The 23,467-nt window shown below is 35.2% G+C and overlaps 1 protein-coding gene across 4 annotated transcripts in view; it reads left to right on the top strand.

Annotated features, from left to right (window-relative positions):
* LOC128555261 (uncharacterized) overlaps positions 1-23,243 on the top strand; it is a 33,471-nt gene extending 10,228 nt beyond the window's left edge. For 3 of the 4 annotated variants that reach the window (XR_008369924.1, XR_008369925.1, XM_053537119.1), the window contains exon 5: positions 18,403-23,243. Coding sequence is in view for 1 of the 4 variants with exons in the window: in XM_053537119.1 (XP_053393094.1) it covers positions 18,403-18,542 (140 nt within the window). In the remaining 3 variants the exon portion in view is untranslated. Of the gene's footprint in view, positions 1-13,844; positions 14,112-18,402 lie in introns of all 4 variants that reach the window. The other variant, XR_008369923.1, reaches the window with a different exon arrangement.
* The last annotated feature ends 224 nt before the right edge of the window (positions 23,244-23,467 follow it).

Here is a 23,467-nt window from a genome sequence, read left to right as displayed (position 1 = left end):
TAATCTTTAAAAAAAAAAAATCAAAAAAAAATCTATATAATATAAGTCCACAAGAAACTCTTTACCAGGTAGAGATAGGTCAAAATACACCTAAAATTGGATGTAACATGCATGCTGTAAAGTGGTTTCGATTTTTCTCTACCACCAGTAATAAAAAGTTACAATAAAATCTATTTATAGTAAAAACAAAGGGACGTAATTCTAAAAACAAGGGTGCCTCATAGTGGTGAACATTTGGTCCAAGTTACATCAAAATCCCTCCATGCATGAAGAAGAAATGTTCCGTACAAAGTCATTCTTGAATTTGACCTTTGACCTCTAAATATGACCTTGACCTTAGACCTAGGGACCTGGTTCTTGCGCATGACATGTTGTCTCATCCAGGGGAATATTTGTGCCAACTGATATTTAAATCCTGCTTTGAATGACAAAGTTATAGACCGGACAGGAAAAAAATCCTCTTGACCTTTGATCTCAAAGTGTGACCTTGACCTTTAAGCTAGGGTACTGGGTGTTGCGCATGACACGTCGTCTCATCATGGGAAACATTTGTGCCAAGTAATATTAAAATCCCTTCATGGATGGCAGAGTTATGGATGGGACAGGAAAAAAACTCTGTTGACCTTTGACCCCAAATTGTGACCTTGACCTTTGAGCTAGGGGTCCGGGATTTGCGCATGACACGTCGTCTTATCATGGGGGACACTTGTGCTAAGTGATATTAAAATCCCTTAATGAATGTCAGAGTTATGGACCGGACACGAAACAGACCCTGTTCATGCTATGTTGACATTTGACTGCTAAGTGTGACCTTGACCTTTGAGCTAGGGGTCTGAAAGTTGTGCAAGACACATCGTCTTATTATGAGGTACATTTGTGCCAAGTAATATTAAAATCCCTTCATAGATGGGAGAGTTATGGACCGGACAGGAAAAAAGCCTTGTTGACCTTTGACCTCTAATTGTGACCTTGACCTTTAAGCTAGGGGTCCAGGTGTTGCGCACGACACGTCGTCTCCTCATGGGGAACATTTGTGCCAAGTAATATTAAAATCTCTTCATGGATGGGAGAGTTATGGACCGGACAGGAAAAAAGCCCTGTTGACCTTTGAGCTCCAATTGTGACCTTGACCTTTGAGCTAGGGGTCCGGACTTTGCGCATGACACATCATCTCATCATGGGGAACATTTGTGCCAAGTAATACTAAAATCCCTTCATGGATGACAGAGTTATGGACCGGACACGAAATTGCGGACGGACGGACGGACAGACGGGCGGACGGAATGACGGAAAAGTGCATTCCTATAGTCCCCGAAACTGGTTTTCAACCAGTAGGGGACTAATAATAGCAGGCTCGGTTTGATTTAGTCTGTTCATGACAGGTAATGAAACGTGCAACATCTCTCACGCCCCCTAGCACCGGCTTAAGCGGAACTCTATTACACATATGTTGAATGGACTCCATGATCCCAAAGGACCAGAAAATATAATAACACTAAATCCAAGTACGGGGATACTTTTTACAGCCGCGGCACTTAAATATTGCTGTTGTGATAGTTGATGAAATCTGTAAAAAGATCCTTTGGAAGCAAAGAATGCAACCAAGAAGAATAATAGCAGACTCGGTTTGATTGAATCTGTTCATTTCACTAAGTTAATGTACATAGACATCAACTAGCCGTGTCGGTGGAGGTCGGGAAACCAAGATAATACCAAAGTCACACATACGGCGCAAATAGCTACGTCTAGCTACGGATAGAAACGTAGTTCCCCGTATCGATCCGTACCTGAGCCGTACGGATTGGTACGAATTGATACGGATTACTACTTTAAGGTACGTCTCAGGTACGTATCAATACGGATAGATACGGATTACTACGTTTTTTTATCCGTGGCTAGACGTAGCCTTCCGCACCGTATGTGTGACTTGGGTATAAGCGGTACTTTATAAGTTAGATAATGTCTTTTTATTAGCACTATGCTATATTCATGAACATTTTAAAATGATTTTGAACTTGCTGAAACAATCGTCCCATTTTAACTTTCTATGTATTGAACAAGTGGTAATTTATCTTCCAATATGTACCAGTCACGTTTCTTTAATATTTTTTATCTTAGAGAAACAACGCACAGTTTACAGTTTTTTCAATGTTACACATAAAACTTGGTTGAACTTCCCTAGTGAAGTTCCGGTCTAGATTACAAAACCATTCTGATTAGCAGATGTGAAAATGTTATGTCAGTCGTCGTTTAACTACACGTGTACGCTAAAATGTGTATGTACAGCATAAATGTGTGATATGAATAACATAAACAGTATAGATGTATACCAATGCATTACTTCAAATTCAAAATCATATCTAAGGTGAATTTCATTCACCATTTCGAGTTTGTTTTATTGTTGAACTGTGAATGTTTTGTATTTAGTTTTTGTTTGTTTACATTTCGCCAAACATGTGCACACTGCTGTGACCTCTAGACCGGATGTTCATTAGGGAAGTTTACGCAAGTCTTCTTTTTTGTGACGTTGACGAAAGCATAAATTATGTGGAGTATCTCTGCAATGTGAAATATTGAGACAATGTGACTGGGGCACAATGGAAGATAAATTACCGCTTGTTTAGTATGAACTGTGCGTTTTAGGTGAGAAATGTACGATTGAAATGGGTAAGTGAACTTTCACGTTCATGACCATGGTTCTTATAGAATTTCCTAGGGGTAGGGTATAACATGTACAGGGGCATTTTCTTCCTGGTCTAGTTCCAGTGGTTTGTCCGTCATATTTCGTATCTTGAGCATAACTTAATAGTCATTCAAGGTATTGACTTTAAAGTTAGCCTATCATTAGATGACCATCAGACTAGGCTTGTAGGTCTAAGGTCAAGGTCCCAAATAACATATTTTATGGATATTTTATGGTCACAATGGAGCTCAAAGGTCAAGTTTGTCGTTCACGTTTCGTGTCTAGAGCATACTAGACAAATTCCGGTTAATATCGCTACTTTTAGTGATCCGTTAAAATTTCCATAATTTCTGGTCGTTTCCGAATATAGTTATGAAGTGGAAGACTGATGAGTATTTCCAGATCAGTATGTAGTTCAATGACTTTGAACAAAGCTGCTTATAGTGGGAAAAAAGGAAATCCTTACCCGTAGTAGGTGCTGAATAGATTAATTTATCTGAATCTTTATCTATTTGTTAATAGTATATTACATGTAGCGTTAAAATTTCATTTCTGTTATAAAACTATAATAATAAAGTATTCATTCTTTACCTTGATGAAAATGTCCACGAGAGTGAAACTTATGGATTAATAGAACTTGCCATGCATATGATTTTAGGTATATTTTAAAGAAACACATGATCTAGAGTATTCGCTTTCGAAATTATAAGCTAAACGAAATGCCATGAAATTCATGTGATCTACATTAAGGTGGGTGTGCAAATTGAAGTGATGTTAAAATTAGAACTGTTTCAGAGGTCAAAGAATGCCTTAGTATGAAATGTATCATATTTATAAACATATCTGAAACATAGGAAGTCATTGAAATACCTACAATCGGTGTGACGTCATGGTTGTAAATCATTGTTTACGGTCAGAGAAGATTCGTGCTAATGCAAAGCGTGAGAAATGAAAGATCTCTTACAACAGTTTAACTTGTTCATATCGGGACACAGTTCTAAAAATTGTGTGAATGTTGGTACCTCTCGGGAATTTTATATTAGATATTTGCGAATGAAGACTAATATCTTGAAAATTAAATATTTGAAAGGTTCGTCTAATAATATTATTATGTTATATAAATGTGCAGTAGTTAAATGAGTATGTATTAGTCATAAGGTCGGGCATAATATGCCTCCTCTCTGCGATTAGGTTTTAACCTATCGTCGTGAAACCATTTAATGATGACACTCAGCATTAACGGTTGTACACCTGAGGTTATGTCATTAGCTCACCTGAACATAACATGTGAACTACTGTGATTACTAGTTTTAAACTGGACTTGGACACATTGTATTTGACTAGACAAACAGTCTGGCAAAGTTTTTATGAAGATCAGATAAAAATGTAATCAAGGTTTTTCTATTATTTGAACCCAGTGTGACCTATTCTTGTCCTCCGATACACAAAACATGTATCCTGGTTTTAAATTTACGATTTCATAAAGACAAACATTCTGACCAGTTTCCACTTATATCTAGTGGAGAATAAAAATATTTTTCTTTGACTTGACCTAGTGACCTACGTTTTGAGAAGAGACAACCCAGTTTTAAACTCACTCAAATTTTATTAAGACAAACGTTTTAATCAACTTTCATTACGACTTGGTTAAAGTGTTAAGAGTGAAATGGACAACGACGGGCTATGGACACGTAGATAACGCTTATTTTCAGAACTTTGTGTTCAGTTGAGCTAGAAACAAAATCTCTGGTGGATGCCTTTTGATTTTGAATAACAGTCTTATAGCGTTTATGAAGGTAAGAGAAAGTCGGACGGGCGGACAAACAGACAAAGGCTACCTATTTCCTTGATAGCAGAGTTGGGGTATAAGGCTGAACTTATCACCAGTATGGACGCATGTTTCCTCCCGCACATTCATTTTTAATACAATGATTTATCTTGCAAAACCTATTATCCTAGCAATTCACAGTCTCTTGCAAATGTCTATTACTAAAGCAAATGGAAAGAAGGAAATAAAGAAATGCAACATAAATAAATCAACGAGTGTAGTCTCTGACTGCGGTGAACATATTTTGACGCGGATATTAAAAGTAATCAAAAGCTTGCTCATGTCACATCTCACAGAAATGTCTTGTTTCACCTGACGTGGATAACTGCAATGTGACGTTTGAACATGGTGGGGTTAAAAGTGAGGTTAGGTACACCACAAACCGGTTTAAACTTCCCTTGTGGTGGTTTTGCCACTGACCGTTCTGAGGTGGTGCCCCACAGTGCTCCTTTATTTGTTTGTTTAGTCCTTGTATGTTTGCTTTGTGTGTGTGTTGATTGTGTACGCGGTTGGGGAGGCTGCGGTTTTAGAACGGGGCTCTCCCTGTTGGATATTCTTCCTTGCCTTTTTGCTTTCATTGGTCCCAACAGGTAATTGTCAATAACCTTAGAACTCATTTGTGTTGTATAATATTTGCATGTACCCTGCTCGGTCTGTGTCAAATGCAACTGGGTGAAACAATGCGTCGGCAGTCCGGAGCAGGAACCTGACACCCCTCGATTTCATGGCGAATGTTGCATCGACCGATCTAACTGGCTGCCTTGCACATGTTCTTCCCTCTAATGTGTTAAATTCATACGGAGACATTCATCCCCAGAATTTGAAATTTGACCGTCGACACGAAAACAACACAAAAACTTTCCAGCCATCTCTCATAAAACGTAGTTATTATAAAGCCAGTGGCAAAGTGTTTAGTTTAATCATATTTTATTGCATATTTTCATTCTATACATACTATTCACATATCTAATACAGAAGTATGAAAATAGCAAATGAGTTGGACTTTAAGTTATACCAACATTATAAACAGCCCTTCCCACTGCGTCAAATAATTGTAGATTAAACTAATGGCGGTTTTTATAATTTAAAGAAATAAAGAAAAACACATAGAAAAATGTTTCAATTACACAAAAAAAAAAAAAGAAAAAAAAGTGGAAACAAAAAAGGGAAAAAATGATAATACAAAAACTATGGTTGTACTTCTGTTACAATGCCACCAACGCGACCGACCGCACCCCTCCACCCCACCCCTCCGCGATGCTCGACCCCTGTTGAACTAGGTACTACATGTAATATGTGACCAGGAAGCGCTATAATTATACTTGTTGATGAAATCGTCCTGTATTTTTTATGTATACCTGTACGTCATTAAAGATCTTTTCATTTTGTGAATCAGTCAAAGTATCCGCACCAAAAAGAAATTTGCATGGGCTTAATGGATGGAAAGAGCGAGTACTTTGAAAGAGTTGTAGTCTTGCATTTCGAAACCGGGTACATTTGAAAAAGAAGTGTTCTGAATCTTCAATTCCATCTCCACATGCGCAAATAGGATCTCTGAGATGGTTTGTAAAAAGGTCAAAATTTAAGTTGCTGCACCTATTTCTCATGCGTGCGTGATGAACTGAATGTAATCTTTCTCCGTATTAAAAGGTATTTAGGTACGTTTGGTGGTTTGAACATATTTTTTAACTGGGTTTTGAAAGAAGCAAGCGTCGGTGATTCACGGATACTATTATCGAGTTCGTTACATAGATTCAGTGATGACGGAACGACAGATTTAGAGTACATTTCAGTACGTCTTGATAGCGTGACGAAGTCAGAATTGTTTCTTAAGTTATATGGAGTCGAACCTTCAACAGAGTTGGGGAAAAGTTTCCTAAGGTATTCTGGCAATAGACCATTCTTATATTTGTAAATCAGATTCAGTTTTTGAATTTTTCTACGATCTGACAAGGAGACCCAACCTATTTTTTGTGTAAGACGTTCTATTGATACGGAACGCGTGAGACCTGTCACTATTCTGGCAGCTTCATATTGAATTTTGTCCAGAGAGTTCTTTTCATATTCCGTGCAACTGTCCCAAACAATTGATGCATATTCAATAAGAGGTCTTAAGTAAGCTATATAAATTTGATTTAGTGTAACGCGTTTCAGTTTGTATTTTAATTGACGCATAGATCCGAGCACTTTCGATGCTGATGCCAAAATATTATTGATATGGTCATGCCATTTGCCATCTTGGCTGAAAGTAATTCCTAGATGTTTATGATGGCCGACAAAACTAAGCGGTGTATTTTCAAAAATAAGGGATGGTGTCATGGAATTAGATAGTCCGAAAAAACATCACTTCTGTTCTAGCTTGATCAGCCATTGCTAAGGGTTTGAGAAGCGTTTATATTTCTATTCAAACGAACCGTCAGTTTAAAATTTATTTGTATTCACTAAAGCTGCATTAGAAGATTTGAGATTATAAAACAGTACAATGATATGTCAGATGTTCATTTATCGATTTAAGAATACAAATTAAATGTATATCAGGCCCGGATTGGGGTTGTGGGGCACCTGTTAAAAATGAAAGCAGCATCGGTGAGCCGAGTGGTGTTAGGTATGGAAGATGATAATCTCTCCTGTTAGGTTGGTCATGGCATGCATATATGTCCGCCTGGAAATGTTTGAAATATAGGTACGAAATGGCGACCTCTGCTGCATTGTTTGAATCCAGATTTTGAGGTACGGGAGGGGTTAATTCTTTCCTGACAGTGGGGTCACAGTGTCTCTCCCTTGTATTTTTTTAAATAAAGGTATTAAATGGTGGCCCCTGCTGCAATTTTTAATCTAAAATTTGAGGTACGAGATTGGGTAATACTTTTCGGGTGTAAAGGGGATATCCCCACGTAAATGTTTTAAAAAAGGGTATGAAATGGTGGCCTCTGATACAACTTTTGGTCCAAATTGTGTGAAAATATTATTACTCTGCCAAAATGTATGGGTGTCCCGGCCGGTGCATGGGTGGGCACGGTCAGAAGTATTTACTTTGATATTCGACGTATTCGGCCGAAATATATAAATGTTATAGGTCAATCCATATTCTTAAAAACTGATACTTTCTAGTTGTTTTGGCATACTTTTGCGTTATGTTGTGTTAAGTTCAGTAATTGTTGTGCGCATGTCTAAGGAAGGACGCCAATACGAAAACACGAACACTTCACAAATTCGTTATTTGTCGTGTTTTCGTGTTGGCGGGGTGTGTATTTATGTGTGTACTATCAACTCGTTGGACATACCCCCTGGTACACATATACTTCTTTCTTATTTTAACTCCAAACAATGCTTTTTATCTGGAACATAACTGAGAATAAATTATATCTATATTGTTATAAACATTATTGTAAACGTAATATTTATAACTATTTAAAAATATTCTCTAACATTAACTTCAAAAATAACGTATTATATAATTATATGTGAAAAAAATCGTTAAACTTAAATTCTGTTGTTTTTTTCAACAATGTTTGAGAAATACATTTATACTAAAATTATTATATTTTGATCAATCTGTTTCATTTCTAATTCATTTTTGTTACAGAGATATTATGCCCATACAAATTGTGTGAAAGTTTGATAAAAATCAAATATAAAATATGTTCTCTATCGTGTTCACAAGGACATTGTTGACGGACGACGGACGGACGACGGACGAAGGGCGATCACAAAAGCTCACCCTGTCACTACGTGACAGGTGAGCTAAAAAGACAATACTTTTCACCAAGGTCCAACCTTATTTGAACTGATTAGCACCTCTTTACTGTGATGCAATAAAATAATTGAATTAGCAGTATTTAAACCTATAAACAGTTCCTGTATGGTTATCTGTCCATACAGCCACTCTCCTATTTACTCTGAATGCGTGTTCTGAGAGAAAAAGAAGACGTTTCTCCATTGTTGGGTAATAGGGGGTATTCATGTCATTTCACCTACCAACGCAGCAGAAGATATTTTGTCATTTTTTTGTCAGGGGTCAAAATGTTTCTTTAAATCTTTAAAACAATTTACAGAGTCGCATTTTATCTGTGGAAATGTGCATGCTAACTAATATCTGACAACTGCTTCGCAACTTTGTGGCAAGAGAAGCTTGTGCATATCTAGCTTTTCCGATATCCCTGAAGCATAAAGTTTAAACATTAGCAGAAGTACCGGCTCCGCGAAGCGACGTCAACAGCGTTGCATTTGTGTTAGACGTTTAAAAAAGAAAACGAATTATTATTCTGTCCTAAACTGAAGAGTTGAAACTTCGTGGCATATAATGGTATTAAGTAATGTTCAGGTTTCTACATCAAAACATCAAAAGACTGCATATAGAAGTTAGCACAGTAGTAGATAAATTCGCTATATTTTCTGCATAGAATTTTCAATCTTCTGAGAGTAATTACACATAGCCAGGCCAATTTTTGAAAATATATCATTACTAACATTATACTCATCGATGACAAATAAATCACAAAAAACACCAAGAAAAGTAGAGGTCATGTTGTTTGTTTTCTAAAAGATTTTTGTCTGACATGTCTACAATATAGAACATCTTCCAAACTGACAGCTAAAATGTGGGAATGAACAAATGTATAATAATAATTTTATGTGTATACATTTCCATTAATGCAAACATCTTCTTGAAAGTGCTACAAAAATGTCAGGTTTAGGTTCACAATAAAGTAAAAACAGAAAATGGCTTACATTAGACATGAAGATGCCTCTTTTACGTGTGCTACTTGATTACCTTTTAATTACTATTAAAAAGACTCTTGAAGTTTACGGATGATTCAAGCGTCCCTCTTATTGTTTCGATTGCGGAATGAAAAATTAAGTTGGTGTTTGTTGAATATAGATAAACGTCAAAGATATTCTTTTGTAGAAGAAAACGGCGTATACACAATTACACGATTAACTAAACCCTTACATGACCAACTTTATCTGAAAAAATTTTGATAATTGAGAACAAGAGACATGAATATTCTCTGAAAACAATATTCTAGTTTTAGTAACATTGACATTGACCTTACAGTGACATTGACCCAAGTGTCCAAAAACAATCCCCTAGTTTTCCTTTCCAGTTGAACTACCTACATACAAAATTTCCATTGCAGTATCCCATTCCTGACTACAGTTATTCAGCGAAAATTATTTTTCTGTTTTTAGTAACAGTGACCCAAAACACAATAAAAAGCTATTTACTCATAATACGCTTGCTGTACACTAAGTTTGGTGTCAGTATATCAATGACAACTAAAGTTATAAACCGGAAACAACCTTTTTGATTATTCCACAAATAAAAGGTAAATAAAACAAATTAAAATCTATTGTTTTGATAACTGTGGTCTTGACCTTGACCATATGGCATCTAAATAATATTAAAAAAAATGAAAAAAGTTCATTCATGACCGGGATTAGAACGGTTACTCATCCATCGAGCGTCAAAATTTCTAAATTACAAATGGTACAACAGCCCTGTACGCCAAGTTTAATTTCACAGTATCAATCGGAACAAAAACTGAGCTGAACCATTTGTTTTTCTATTTTTGGTAACAGTGACATTGACCTTCACTTCATTGTTATTAAATTATTTCCCAACTTTGGTCTTACTATAAGCTACCTATAGACCGTATTTCATTTCATAGTTCAACCCATATTGTACTATTTTTTTAACCTGTCAAATATGCATACATTACACGCTCTGTTCATCCGATATTTTAATATTCGGCCCAACTTCGGTGCTATCCGTATGTTTTACGGAAACAAATTTTGGTAAAGTGTCTAAATATCATTATTAGTTTTGTAAGTGAAACACACTTACATCGATCGTATCTGTGGCTCAGTGGTTACAGCATTTGGCTTGAATGTGGGAAATCGCTGGTTCGAGCCCATTAGCGAGCACATTTTTTATTTTTAATTTTCAATTATTTACATGATTTATATGACTTCGCTGACAGCAGTACCGACACCGCGAATGAAACTGAATGATGAATTTAGCTAGTTGTAATTCATATTTATAAATTTGTATAGTCGTGAAATGAACTGTGAAAAAAATTACACAAAAAATATATAAATATAAATGTGAAATTAATAAAATGAAGGAAATACTGAATAAAAATGTACATTTACAGAGTGTTTGTTGAAATTTGTGGAGAAAAAAAACCTCAGATACTGAACGGTATCGATCTTACGAACTCCAGGTTTCAAGCTATTGACGATGACCACTGAGCTATCATGTCTTGCGTATATACGTATACACGCTTTAAAAATAAACTATTTTAATTGCTGGTTACTTTCCATATACAAAACGGAATGTACCGAAAATCAACCGAAGATTAAAATATTCTATGCACCGCCCATTTAATCAATATGCATTTGACAGTTCAATAAAATAGGACAATACCATGTATGACTTAGTAAAATCTCATGCATAACTTCTCATAATGAATAACAGTCATATAATGTATCATGACCCTAGGTCAAATACCTTTTGAAATATGCACGACAGAAAATTTAAAGCTATTATTTTGACTTATTTAAGGGCAACAACTCTGGTCTGACTGAGTTTAATACTAAACAAAACCTCAGAATCTCTACTATACATGATGGATTACACTGTTTCATGATTTCATGAGTCTAGGTCAAAAACTTTTTGACATACATGCGGTACAAACCTACCTCAAGCTATTTATGCATATGTTTGAATAATTCAATGACCAAAACTCTACTTTTTGAGATACATGCTGCGGCACAAACACTTTGGCCCTTTACGCATAATTTTGACAAAGTCAAGAGTCATAATTCTGGTCTGACTGAGTGTTATCCGAATCAAAACCCTAGATTGACCACTTCACATGCTGAATAATAGTAAATGCTTCACAACTCTTAATTCAATACTTTTTGATATACATGTATACGACACAAACTTTTAGGCCCTTTATGCGTATTTGTGGCTAAGGTAAGGACAATAACTCTTACTTAGTGAAATCCAAAACAAACTTAGGTGCACAACTATACATTCTAAATAATGAGTCCATAATGTTTTGTGACTCTATGTCAGACCTTACACATTTTAATCAACTATTTTAAGCCAAGGGTTATTCCTCTAAATGTCAAAACAATTCCAGGTTAACAACTTCACATGCTGAATAACAATCATGTAAAGTTTAGTGACCCTAGGTCAAGTAGTTTTTATACATGCAAGACATAAATTAGCACGGTTTGACAAGGGTAAATCTATTTGCCCTCACCAAAACACCTAAATATTTGGGGGGAAATACAGAAAACAGCTACGAGGGTTGTAACCAGCCACAATCTGTTTTGCTGTCACACATACTCAGGACAAATTAGGTGACGGAGTTCGCGTGCAATGCCCCTGAAAATAGTTGTGAACAGCTCAGATGCATATTAACGTATAATTAGAGATTTATATAATATTTTGTATGCTTACAAAGGCCCCGTGATTGTTTTCAAAATCAGGATGCTATGGTGGGGGTATGAGAGGTGCAGTAGGGGTACGGAGGTTCTGTTAAAAGAACTTTGTTTTTTTGCAGTCTGATGAAGGTTTGAGACAGGAAATCTCTGCAATACACTACAGTTTCATACGTGTTTTGTGTCATATTTAATGAAGAATACATTATATTCTAAGGACATATTTTAAATTCAAAAAGTTGATTAAAGAGTTCAAGTTAAAAGTATCTTCGTTAACATTTTAGATACTCGATGTTAAGGTAATATAATGATGAATTAGCCTTATTAGTTTTTACCAGAAAAGTTTTATTTTGGGCGAGAGAGCTTTGTAGAAATGCGTAACAAAGATGATTTTGGAGTTTTCGTAAGTCAAATTTTGAGCAAGATACAGTTATATGTAAAGTTTTATCAATACAAAACTGATATAGATAAAATAAGCATGGATGAGCAATTAAGATCACATAAGTGTGTTCTAAACCTCGCTCGGGGATTAGGATTATTCATATGGAGGAGTCATCAAATTGACTTTTGGAAAGTAGTTGGTTCTACCTAGGTTCCCAACCATTGCTGTAAAGATGTCCAGAGAAGCACCTTGGATTTTTTAAAACACCAATAATCTGAAAAATTACCGTGCCATCTAAACTGTTTTTATGACTCTAACCCCCCCCCCCCCCCCCCACCCCCCAAAAAAGAAAAAAAAGTTCAGTTTCAGTTTATATTTGGAAAATCGGCATATATCATGCTTTTGGCCAACAACAAATATTAACAAATGCTTTCCAACGAGGATTTACCACTTTCTGTGCATTCCTTCCTAACCCCATTACATCCGAGACTCCTATTTGCACCGTACAGATTAAAAAAAATACTTTCAAATTCGTTACAAATGCATAATACGTAAACGTTGATGCCGTTGTTCCTTAGAAGGGTGTTATATAAAGATCCATGTGTATATACTAAGCATCTTATGTAAGTACAAAAAAAAAATATTCAATGCTATGGCTGGAATATCATTCTCAAGTAAAACCAGGTTTTTTTACGAGATGCAAGGAAGATTGTCATCCCACTCTCAAAATATATATCCCGAACATAAAATTATAGGTCCCTTACTTTATTGTCATGGCATAATTTACGCACGATAGCAAACATTTTCTTAAAAACATTTAAAGTATGCATGTTTGCTGCGTTTTTAACAAAAGCTCCGCCAAGCGGGGCAATATACGCCCGAAGGGTTATATCAGAGGATGGAGCAAAATTTCAAGAACTTTACTCTTAAAACCAAAAGGACAGGAACAACAAAGAGAAGAAATTCAATAAAAAATCTAAGTCCACTAAAAAATCCTTACCAGGTACAGATATGTCAAAATACACCTACAAATTGGAGGTAACATCCGTGTTGTACCACAGAAAAGTAGTTTCGGTTTTTCTCCACGGTCAATAATAAAAATTTTAAAAAAGCTATTTATAGTAACATTAAAGGGAAGTAATTAAAAATAAAACTTTGTAAGCGAACAAAAAACGGATCTGCCCAATATAAACAAGAACACCGCAATGCAGAACAATATACACACAAAACAAAGTCATATGATTTTTGACCTCTAAGGGTGACCCTGATATGCGTGATAGTAAGAGAAAATATCACATTTAGTTTCTTGTACTCTTACTTATGCAATCATTTACACTATCCATATTTCGCCCACTAATATACCCATCTCTCTACACGAACGCACATATACATAAACATGCTAATCCACCATCTGCCCTTATATATTTAGTAGAAGCTTGTCGTAAATTACTTGCGCTATTTCAAAATAATTTCACATATATTTGTCCTTACAGGACTATAAACCGAAATCATTCAAGCAAGCGTTGTTGGCCGATCTACAACCATCGTGGCTCTCTTCTTCAAACACTTTTGATAGTTGTTTTTATACACGCGTTAGTAATCTTCAGCAATCCACGGCACAAAGTGAACTACCATGATCGCCCTGTGTCTGTCGTCCGTCGTCAGCAATGTTACAGTTAACACTGCAGTGTCCAGTCTTCATGTCACTTTTTTAACAGAAACATCTGTTTGATTCTGGGTCATATGGGATCAAATTTAAGGTAACTATGTCAAGTTATTCTATATGAGACCTAAGCGAAATGTCTTAATGTAGTCCAGGTGAAGTTTAATACTGGGTCATTAGGGTCAAAACCTGATAACGAGGTCAAATCACAAAAAAAATTGTTTACAATATAGAACACAATTTATCTTTCTGATTTATATAAAACCTGGTCAAAATGTTGTCTTTATAAAAATATACGTCCAGATCAAAACTAAGCCATTCGAGGTCAACAAGCAGGTCATTTAGTCAAATTCTATATGGGTATTGTTAACATTCCAGAAGTCTTTATTGTTTATATGATATGAGGGTTTCGTATTTAAGAAACCTGACCTGAATGTTTATTTTTTAAAACCTATGCTAAGTTTGAAACTGGGTAATCTTTGGTCAAAAGCTAGGACTCTTGCGTCTCTGCAATAAGAAATATTAAGAAAATGCGCCCGTTGCACGGTGGAAGACAAATTATCACTCGTTCAATATGCGTATTACCCATTTACCGAAATGCGCGTTTTAGGTAAAACATGCGCAATTGAAATGGGTTTGTACATTTTCCCGTTCAGACAAAACTGCCTGTACCACTAGTAACTTATGTTAACTAGGTGTCTTGATTTTTGTTCATTAGTCAGTTATGACTGGAAATATGCCGTAATTGCACCCTATCATTACGGAATGAATGAAAATGCATAAAGGGGAAATAATAATGAATATGCAAATTTTTCATTCCTTCTGAATGTTATCTATAGGTTGCACAAACCATTAGGGGTAGTGGCTGGGAACGAGGTCAATATACACTCACACCGATAGATATTCAAAATTGGGTATTATCGGACCAGATTTTAAATGGAAAACGGCTACATATCCCGACCTGGATACCCAGGCAAGCATGCTAAGAATCAGGAATCCGTTGTCTTGGTAGAGGACTAGGTTTTTGGTTGTTGATATTTAGGGCAACAAATTAGAAAGTATCAGATACTAGATTTCTTGCAAATTCATATGTGTAAACTTAATTTTCCGAGATATTTTGAAAGGAAACGCAATAGGCGATGTTACAATGGTTATGTGCTGCATTGTTAAATACGTCTCGTGTTCAATTTGTAGATCTTAATTTGTCAAAGAACATCTGAAAATGCTTTTTCACAGAACATATTTCCAGCTGAATATAAGTAAATTGACATTTGACACTTTAATAGTCTAGCATGGCCGATATTATGCTCTTGGATGTCCACGTTTGGTTTGGTTTCGCACAAGTCATATTATATTATAAAACGAACGGAGATATATTTCAGAAATAACAAAAAAAAAAACAAAAAAAAACAACAGTTTGATTTAAACCGAACGTAAATTTTCCAAAACCTACCTTTAGTCTTTTGGAACAATTATTTCAAGATTTGTGTCCGATGATACCTCGATCGACGTTATATCAATATAATGTATTTATATGTGTATTATTTTTCAATATATTGTATTTATTAGCTCACCTGTCACAAAGTGACAAGGTGAGCTTTTGTGATCGTGCGGTGTCCGTCGTCCGTCGTCCGTCCGTGCGTCCGTCCGTGTGTGCGTCCGTCCGTCCGTCCGTAAACTTTTGCTTGTGACCACTCTAGAGGTCACATTTTTCATGAGATCTTTATGAAAGTTGGTCAGAATGTTCATCTTGATGATATCTAGGTCAAGTTTGAAACTGGGTTACGTGCCATCCAAAACTAGGTCAGTAGGTCTAAAAATAGAAAAACCTTGTGACCTCTCTAGAGGCCATATATTTCATGAGATCTTCATGAAAATTGGTCAGAACGTTCACCTTGATGATATCTAGGTTAAGTTTGAAACTGGGTCACGTGCCTACAAAAACTAGGTCAGTAGGTCAAATAATAAAAAACCTTGTGACCTCTCTAAAGGCCATATTTTTCATGGGATCTGTATGAAAGTTGGTCTGAATATTTATCTTGATGATATCTAGGAAAAAGTTGAAACTGGGTCACATGCGGTCAAAAACTAGGTCAGTAGGTCTAAAAATAGAAAAACTTTGTGACCTCTTTAGAGGCCATATATTTCATGAGATCTTCATGAAAATTGGTCAGAATGTTCATCTTGATGATATCTAGGTCAGGTTTGAAGCTGGGTCATGTGCGATCAAAAATTAGGTCAGTACTGGTTCGAGTCGTAAATTCGGCCAGGTCGTAAATATTCGGCCACCCACTTTAAAGCTTTTTTTCGAGCCAGATGCTCGAGAATGCATCTGTGTCATCACAAGCAATTGCGTTAGCAACACAGTCGGCAAAAAACAACAAGTTGAGGCGAGTAGAAAAAAAGTTGTCCTTCCCTAAAGTTGTGTACTCTAAATAGCAAATATTTTGTCTCGCGGGTCGCGTGACGTCATCGCAAGCGCTCTTTTATGCTGAGGCCCAGCAAGAGTTAATTCAAATCTAAACTTTATAACACGAAAAGAACATGCGCTAACTAGCATACAACGCGTTTAAAACAAAATAAATGAATATAAAGTCTATCAATGTCATTGAATTTCCATGTCTACGTTGTTTTTCACGTTGACGTCATTTCCTTTTGAATTATCCATTTCAGGGCCGTAATACGTTTATTGCTTTGCCACGAAAAACGATATATAAAAAGGTGTTATAACAGCACATGAGCGCGAGAATCTCTTTACTCTCCTGTTAAAACACCTCCAAAAAATGACAAGAATAGCAGTTTTATGCTAGAATGTGTGACAAAAAGTGACGTAAAAATTGAACTACGTCATGCTACTGTAAGAAGGATGACAGGAACTTTTTTCATTTCTGATGGCAAATATTTCCCATGAGGAATGCTATTGAAAATTGATTGCAGTTTGTTGAAAAGGAACGATTTTGGCTGTAGCAATGATTTTTTTCCAAGACAATGTTAAAAATATAACCAACTTTATGTTTAAAAAGTGGCCGAATATTTACAACCTCTAGAAGGTAAAATATGGAGGCTAAACCCGTCCGTTATTTAAAGCGCTATTTTAATGTTTACCATACTGTAAACGGCCGTTAATGATAACAATCAATGTTGCTTGTATTAAAGCACAAATGGTAGAAATTGTATTCAAATTAATTGTATAAAGAAAGAAATATTTATGAAAAACCGCAAAAAGTGGCCGAATTTACGACTCAAACCAGTAGGTCTAAAAATAGAAAAACCTTGTGACCTCTCTAGAGGCCATATTTTTCATGGAATCTGTATGAAAGTTGGTCTGAATGTTCATCTTGATGATGTCTAGGTCAAATTTGAAAGTGGATCACATGCCATTAAAAACTAGGTCAGTAGGTCAAATAATAAAAAAACCGTGTGACCTCTCTAAAGGCCATATTTTTCATGGGATCTGTATGAAAATTAGTCTGAATGTTTATCTTGATGATATCTAGGTCAAGTTCGAAACAGGGTCATGTGCGATCAAAAACTAGGTCAGTAGGTCTAAAAATAGAAAAATATTGTGACCTCTCTAGAGGCCATACTTGTGAATGGATCTCCATAAAAATTGGTCAGAATGTTCACCTTGATGATATCTAGGTCAAGTTTTAAACTGGGTCACATGCCGTAAAAATCTAGGTCAGTAGTTCAAATGATAAAAACCTTGTGACCTCACTAGAGGCCATACTTTTCATGGGATCTGTATGAAAGTTGGTCTGAATGTTCATCTTGATGATATCTAGGTCAAGTTTGAAACTGGGTCAACTGCGGTCAAAAACTAAGTCAGTAGGTCTAAAATTATTAAAATCTATTGACCTCTCTAGAGGCCATATTTTTCAATGGATCTTCATGAAAATTGATCTGAATGTTCACCTTGATGATCTCTAGGTCAGTTTTGAAACTGGGTCATGTGCGGTCAAAAACTAGGCCAGTAGATATAAATATAGAAAAACCTTGTGACCTCTCTAGAGGCCATATTTTTCGTGAGATCTTCATGAAAATTAGTGAGAATGTTCACCTTGACGATATCTAGGTCAAGTTCAAAACAGGGTCACGTACCTTCGAAAACTAGGTCAATAGGTCAAATAATAGAAAAACCTTGTGACCTCTCTAGAGACCATACTTTTCAATGGATCTTCATGAAAATTGGTCAGAATTTTTATCTTGATAATATCTAGGTCAAGTTCAAAACTGGGTCACATGAGCTCAAAAACTAGGTCACTATGTCAAATAATAGAAAAAACGACGTCATACTCAAAACTGGGTCAAGTGGGAAGAGGTGAGCGATTCAGAACCATCATGGTCCTCTTGTTATCCGTTTTCATATTTAAATAATTTACCTTCAGAATCATTCGGTATTTCTACACAACCTGGTTCTGCTGCACACATGTCAACGGATGAAACTACAGGTGTTTTACAAGAGGAAAAAGGGACATTTAAAAAGTTTACAACACCATATCTGCCACACTGGTATGCAAGGAATTAAGAACTCCGTATTTTCTAAAGAAGAATGCTGAAATAGAGATTCCATATCTCAGTATATGTGCTATAAAAACATTGGTGTGATACAAATAAAAATATAATTATAAGACATAAAAGAAAATCATATATCTAAATACTTTATGTAAATATTTATTGATCTATCTATCTGCGTTAGTATAAATTAGTGTCTTGATGTACTTAATGTGTTAGTGGTATTTTTAGATATTTTTATTACATTTTTCTTGACTAACTATTCTTTCAGGACTTTTATCGTCAGCTGACAGTTGATTTTGATATTTAAAACATCGTATCAATATGTTTTTTCTTGTGTTTTTTTTTTGCGTCGCAGCTTTGTATTTTTGATACAGCCAGATTAATACAAATTCAAATATTTTAACATCTGACAAATAATTTCAACCTCATTTCAGTAAAAAACGGATGTTCTTTGTAATAAAATGCATGTTTTCTTAACTTCATAGCTGTGAAAACACGGAAAAGATAAAAAAAAAAATCTTTGTCAGACAATCTAAGTTTTAATGATGTCTAGTTGTACAGCAGTTATTACGATCTACCTAGACTGTTCCAATTATTTTGATTTGTCAAAAAAGCATGGTTGCCAGATTGCTTGGTCACATTTTCCCTCAAGGTATATATTAGGAACTTTAAAACATCTTCTTTCCAGAAACTGTTAGCCCGATTTAAATATAATTTCACACAAATGTTCCGTCGGTTTCTGTAACGGATTGTAAGATTGTTCAGATTAAATGATTTGTCAAAATGTCATAAACACCAGAGGGGGTTGTATCTTTTTATAGTATAGATCTATATGTATATAGGGGAAATTAAAAAAAAGTCTTGTGTTTCTTGATTGTTTCTTTACCATGATTGTTCAAAATAGTATGCTTAAAAAAAAACCACCAGAGATAAAATAATTTTAAGATTTTCAAACAGCATCTTCTAAAACTTGAAGTTCAATTTTGATATCATTCCAAGAAATGTTGCTTTGGTGACCATCTGTCAAGTCTTCATATTATCCGTTTCGGCGAAAGCATGGTTTCTAGATGTTAAAGGAGAAAAATCTTTAAAAGCCACCGCCTTCTAAACCACTCGTTTACAAAGTGCTAAAAGTGAACTGTTGCGATCACTCACCAGTCAGCCCGCCCGCTTAGCTCGATAGGGGGAGCGCAGATGTACGTATCGTGGGGTCGTGAGTTCGATCTTCGGGCGGAACGTATGTTTTCCTTGACGATTTGATAAAAAGCATTGTGTCAGAAATCATTCGTCATCCACCTCTGATTCATGATGGGAAGTTGGCAGTAACTTGCGGAGAACAGGATTGTACTGATACAGAATCCATGAACCCTGGTTAGGTTAACTGCGCGCCGTTACATACCTAAAATACTGTTGAAAAACGGCCAAAACAAACACTCACCAGTCGTCTTACATCGTATTTCCCTCCGTTCGTTCATCCATTAACACTTTTATTTCAAAAGACAACTCCTCAGAAACCACGCAGTGGAAGCTGATGAAACTTGGTAAAGATGTTTCCTGGATTGTTTTATATCAAAGGTTTTCAAACAATTCAATTCCATGGAGAATTCTGGTCGCCATTGAATTAAAAAGAATAAATCTTTCAGAAACCATTTGTCAAATTTTGCTATCTGCTTGAATGCGTTCTATGCTCTCAAATTATCTCCTTATTGATTTGAATAGTTTATTTCCCTTATATACAGACAGCGAAACTGAAATTCTGACGTTTAATAAAATTGTTCAAATTGTTTACGTTTCTAACATGGCTACCAAAGCTGAAAATGGAACATCGCCTCCTAAAGAGCTTGTTCTTACTCAGAAATATTCTTGGGGTAACCCTTGACTATTACAAAATGAAATGTTTCCAATTCTTTAAAAAAAAGCACAAAATGGCCTAAACAAATGATAAAAATTGGTCATTTGCTGGACGCTTATCAAATTTGGTCAAACGTTGTTTTTATGCACCTTTTTTCTTGCTTAAATGTTTTTCCTTAAAAATTGGTAGTTTATATCCGTGCTAATACAACTAAAGTAATAAAATGAACACACATTAAAATTGCAACACAGACAATTATGCAAATTGGTCGTTCGTATATATCCTTAACTAAAAGTTGACTTATAATATACATCGATTTTACGGCATTAGAAGTACGGCAAACGTGTTTCTGTCACCGAGAAAACAGAAACAGAAAGGGTAGATTTCCCGGAGGCACAGAACATCCCAAACACAGCCATTGAGTTATGCTTTGCAAAGTGGGCACGCAACAAAAAGAAACTGCAACGAAAAATATAGTAGACGGGTTGCTTCAAAATCCAATAGCAAGTAGATTTTAATTATAGGCAAAATACAAGAAAATCATCTTTCTTTAAGCTATGTAGTCGATTATAGATTTGATTCCAGAAATAACGCAGAAGTTCTACAGTGAAAATATTTCGTGATTTATATCGGACGACGATATCCGCATAATTCGTGCTGTTGAAATGGCGGCCAATAAATTGCGCCGTACTTTCTTCAATATTTTAAACGGTGTCTTCTCCCAGATAACCTTTTTAAATATATACATAGCCAATTTCATTCCTAAAGCTTTATATGGATGTGAAGTGTTTCACCCAAAACTCCTCTCTCGTTTTCTTGGAACAGTCTGATAGGCTTTGCCGAAATCAGCATGGAAGATTATGCTTGATAAAACATTTATATGCGTATACATAAACATACATGTATATATTTATCGTGTGGATGAAAATGAAAGACACGCAAGACTATAGATCATCTAATTCTTAGGACATTTTACGATAGGAACAAACCTTGTGACATTTTGGAATATATGTCGTGACGTACCGGCAATGGAAACATACTGTAACTTGTGTTGTTCCAAAAATGATTAGCTCTGATATTTAATGCTGTTTTACGTGTTTAATAGAAAATCAGCGTAATCAGATGTGTGATTCGTTACTAGGTCTTGTTGCATATAGAAGAAGCAAAATAAATGTAAAGTGCTGATGTTATCTTTATAGATTATTTACGTAAACAGGATTAAATTGAAATGCACCCTGGCCTATTTTTTCAATCATTTTGATATAAAAAATTAATTAAGTATCCATTTGATGGTGACACATGTTTCAAAAATGAATATCACAAAGTGCAGAGTTAGCGTTTCCATTTATTCTAGAGCCTGCTCTTCTCATGTTGAAAAGTTATCAATTAATCGTGATCCTGTACGAAATAAAATTGTACGGCATTAAAAGACCTGTTTTTTGTTCGGAATTAGTCATGATTATTTCAGATTTACACCTGTAGCTTTTATATAACAACATTGATATTTTTCAACTGTCACAGCTGCAAAACGACTGTAAAACAGTTTGTATTATATAAACTAGCTTGCAGCCATAAAAAGGAAAAAGTTACAGCTATGAATATGCCTAAAAGTTACAGCTTTATAAATGTTGCAGGTGTTAGAAAAAGTAATTCTCTAGAAAATATAGTAATTATTACAAAAATGGAAAAAAAGATCTAGTAAGAAAAACAGAACAGTATGACATATGCTTACAGTATAGCAATTGCAAAATTCAAGAGCAGGATAAAGAGAAGAAACTATGCATCAGATCTCGTTTGTTAAACTTTTCCTGTCATGAAAACAGATGACAATCTTTTCGTCATTTCTTTTAACTTATCAGCTTCAAATGTAGTGTAAACAGTTAATGCATTGTGCTTATACGTGTTCTTTTACAAATATATTAGATAACTAAGAACTCTCTCAATGGTTAAAATTCCAATATTTAAGAAAGGTGTCCATGTGAATTTCAGTCATATCTCACCACAATGCATTTTTTAAAGATAGTTGACAATACTGATGTTTCCCTTCAAAAAGGTTACAGCTGCGACATGACCATTTTACAGGTGAGAGTTTCAATCGTAATTTTACAGTGGTATCTCTGAAACATGCATGTTTTACATCTGTAAGTTTCAATTATGTTTCTGGTCATTTTCATCATACTTCATGTAAAACAGGTCCTATTTTCGTACAGGACGGTATGTCTGTGGTTCGAACTGGACAGGAGTATTTTATCCACCAGTGGGATTATATCCATTAGAAATGTGTGTTTTAATCAGAGTTGCAGATGTTTGGTATTTTCATTCATAAGATTTAGGTCATTCAGATTGTAGAACTATTTTTGTATTTTTATACCGCTGATGTTTTACAATTACTTGATAGTTTTATTTGAAACTTTTATATGAAAATAAGACATGGCCAGATTAGAGCCACCAAGTCCTGTAGGAAGGTTATTTCATCATTTTTGACTAATATGTCCTATTTTCACTTACTTATAAATGGATTTTTATTATGTATTACTACATTGTAGCTAATTTGAGGCTGGCCATTCAGCTAATCTTATAGTTGTTTTTAATGTTTTACATGCTACTTTTATATTTTAAGAAGATGGTCAGATAGAAGCCAGATATGAGATGGTCTAATTATTGATTTGTCATTGAGTTTTGTTGTAAACAGATTACGTAATCAGGATAATGCACATTCTTAAGTGACTAAAGTGCTCAGAGGTGTATAAACTGAGCAGGAACTGCCCTCAGAATTTTATTCTTCATCATATTTTCTAAACAACAGAAAATGCTCTAAAATAACTCATAAAATCTGCAATAAAGTGTCACTAATTGAAATATTTGTATCTGTATTCTACTTGGAAGGCATGCATGCAACCTTGAATCTTTGAATTTTTAAATGTTCTGTTAACATTTTAAAGCAAGTCAACACTAATTACCAGAAATGCATAATAACAAGACCAAGATAAGTTATTGTAGTTATTATTTGATTACATACATAAAGTACCATGTGGTCGCGAAGCCTAGATGCTGTTTGTGCGTTATTTATGAGAAAATTAGAA

The sequence above is a fragment of the Mercenaria mercenaria genome, chromosome 2 (assembly GCF_021730395.1).
Source record: "Mercenaria mercenaria strain notata chromosome 2, MADL_Memer_1, whole genome shotgun sequence".
Lineage (NCBI taxonomy): Eukaryota > Metazoa > Mollusca > Bivalvia > Venerida > Veneridae > Mercenaria > Mercenaria mercenaria.
This window is presented reverse-complemented; position numbering and strand designations above follow the sequence as displayed.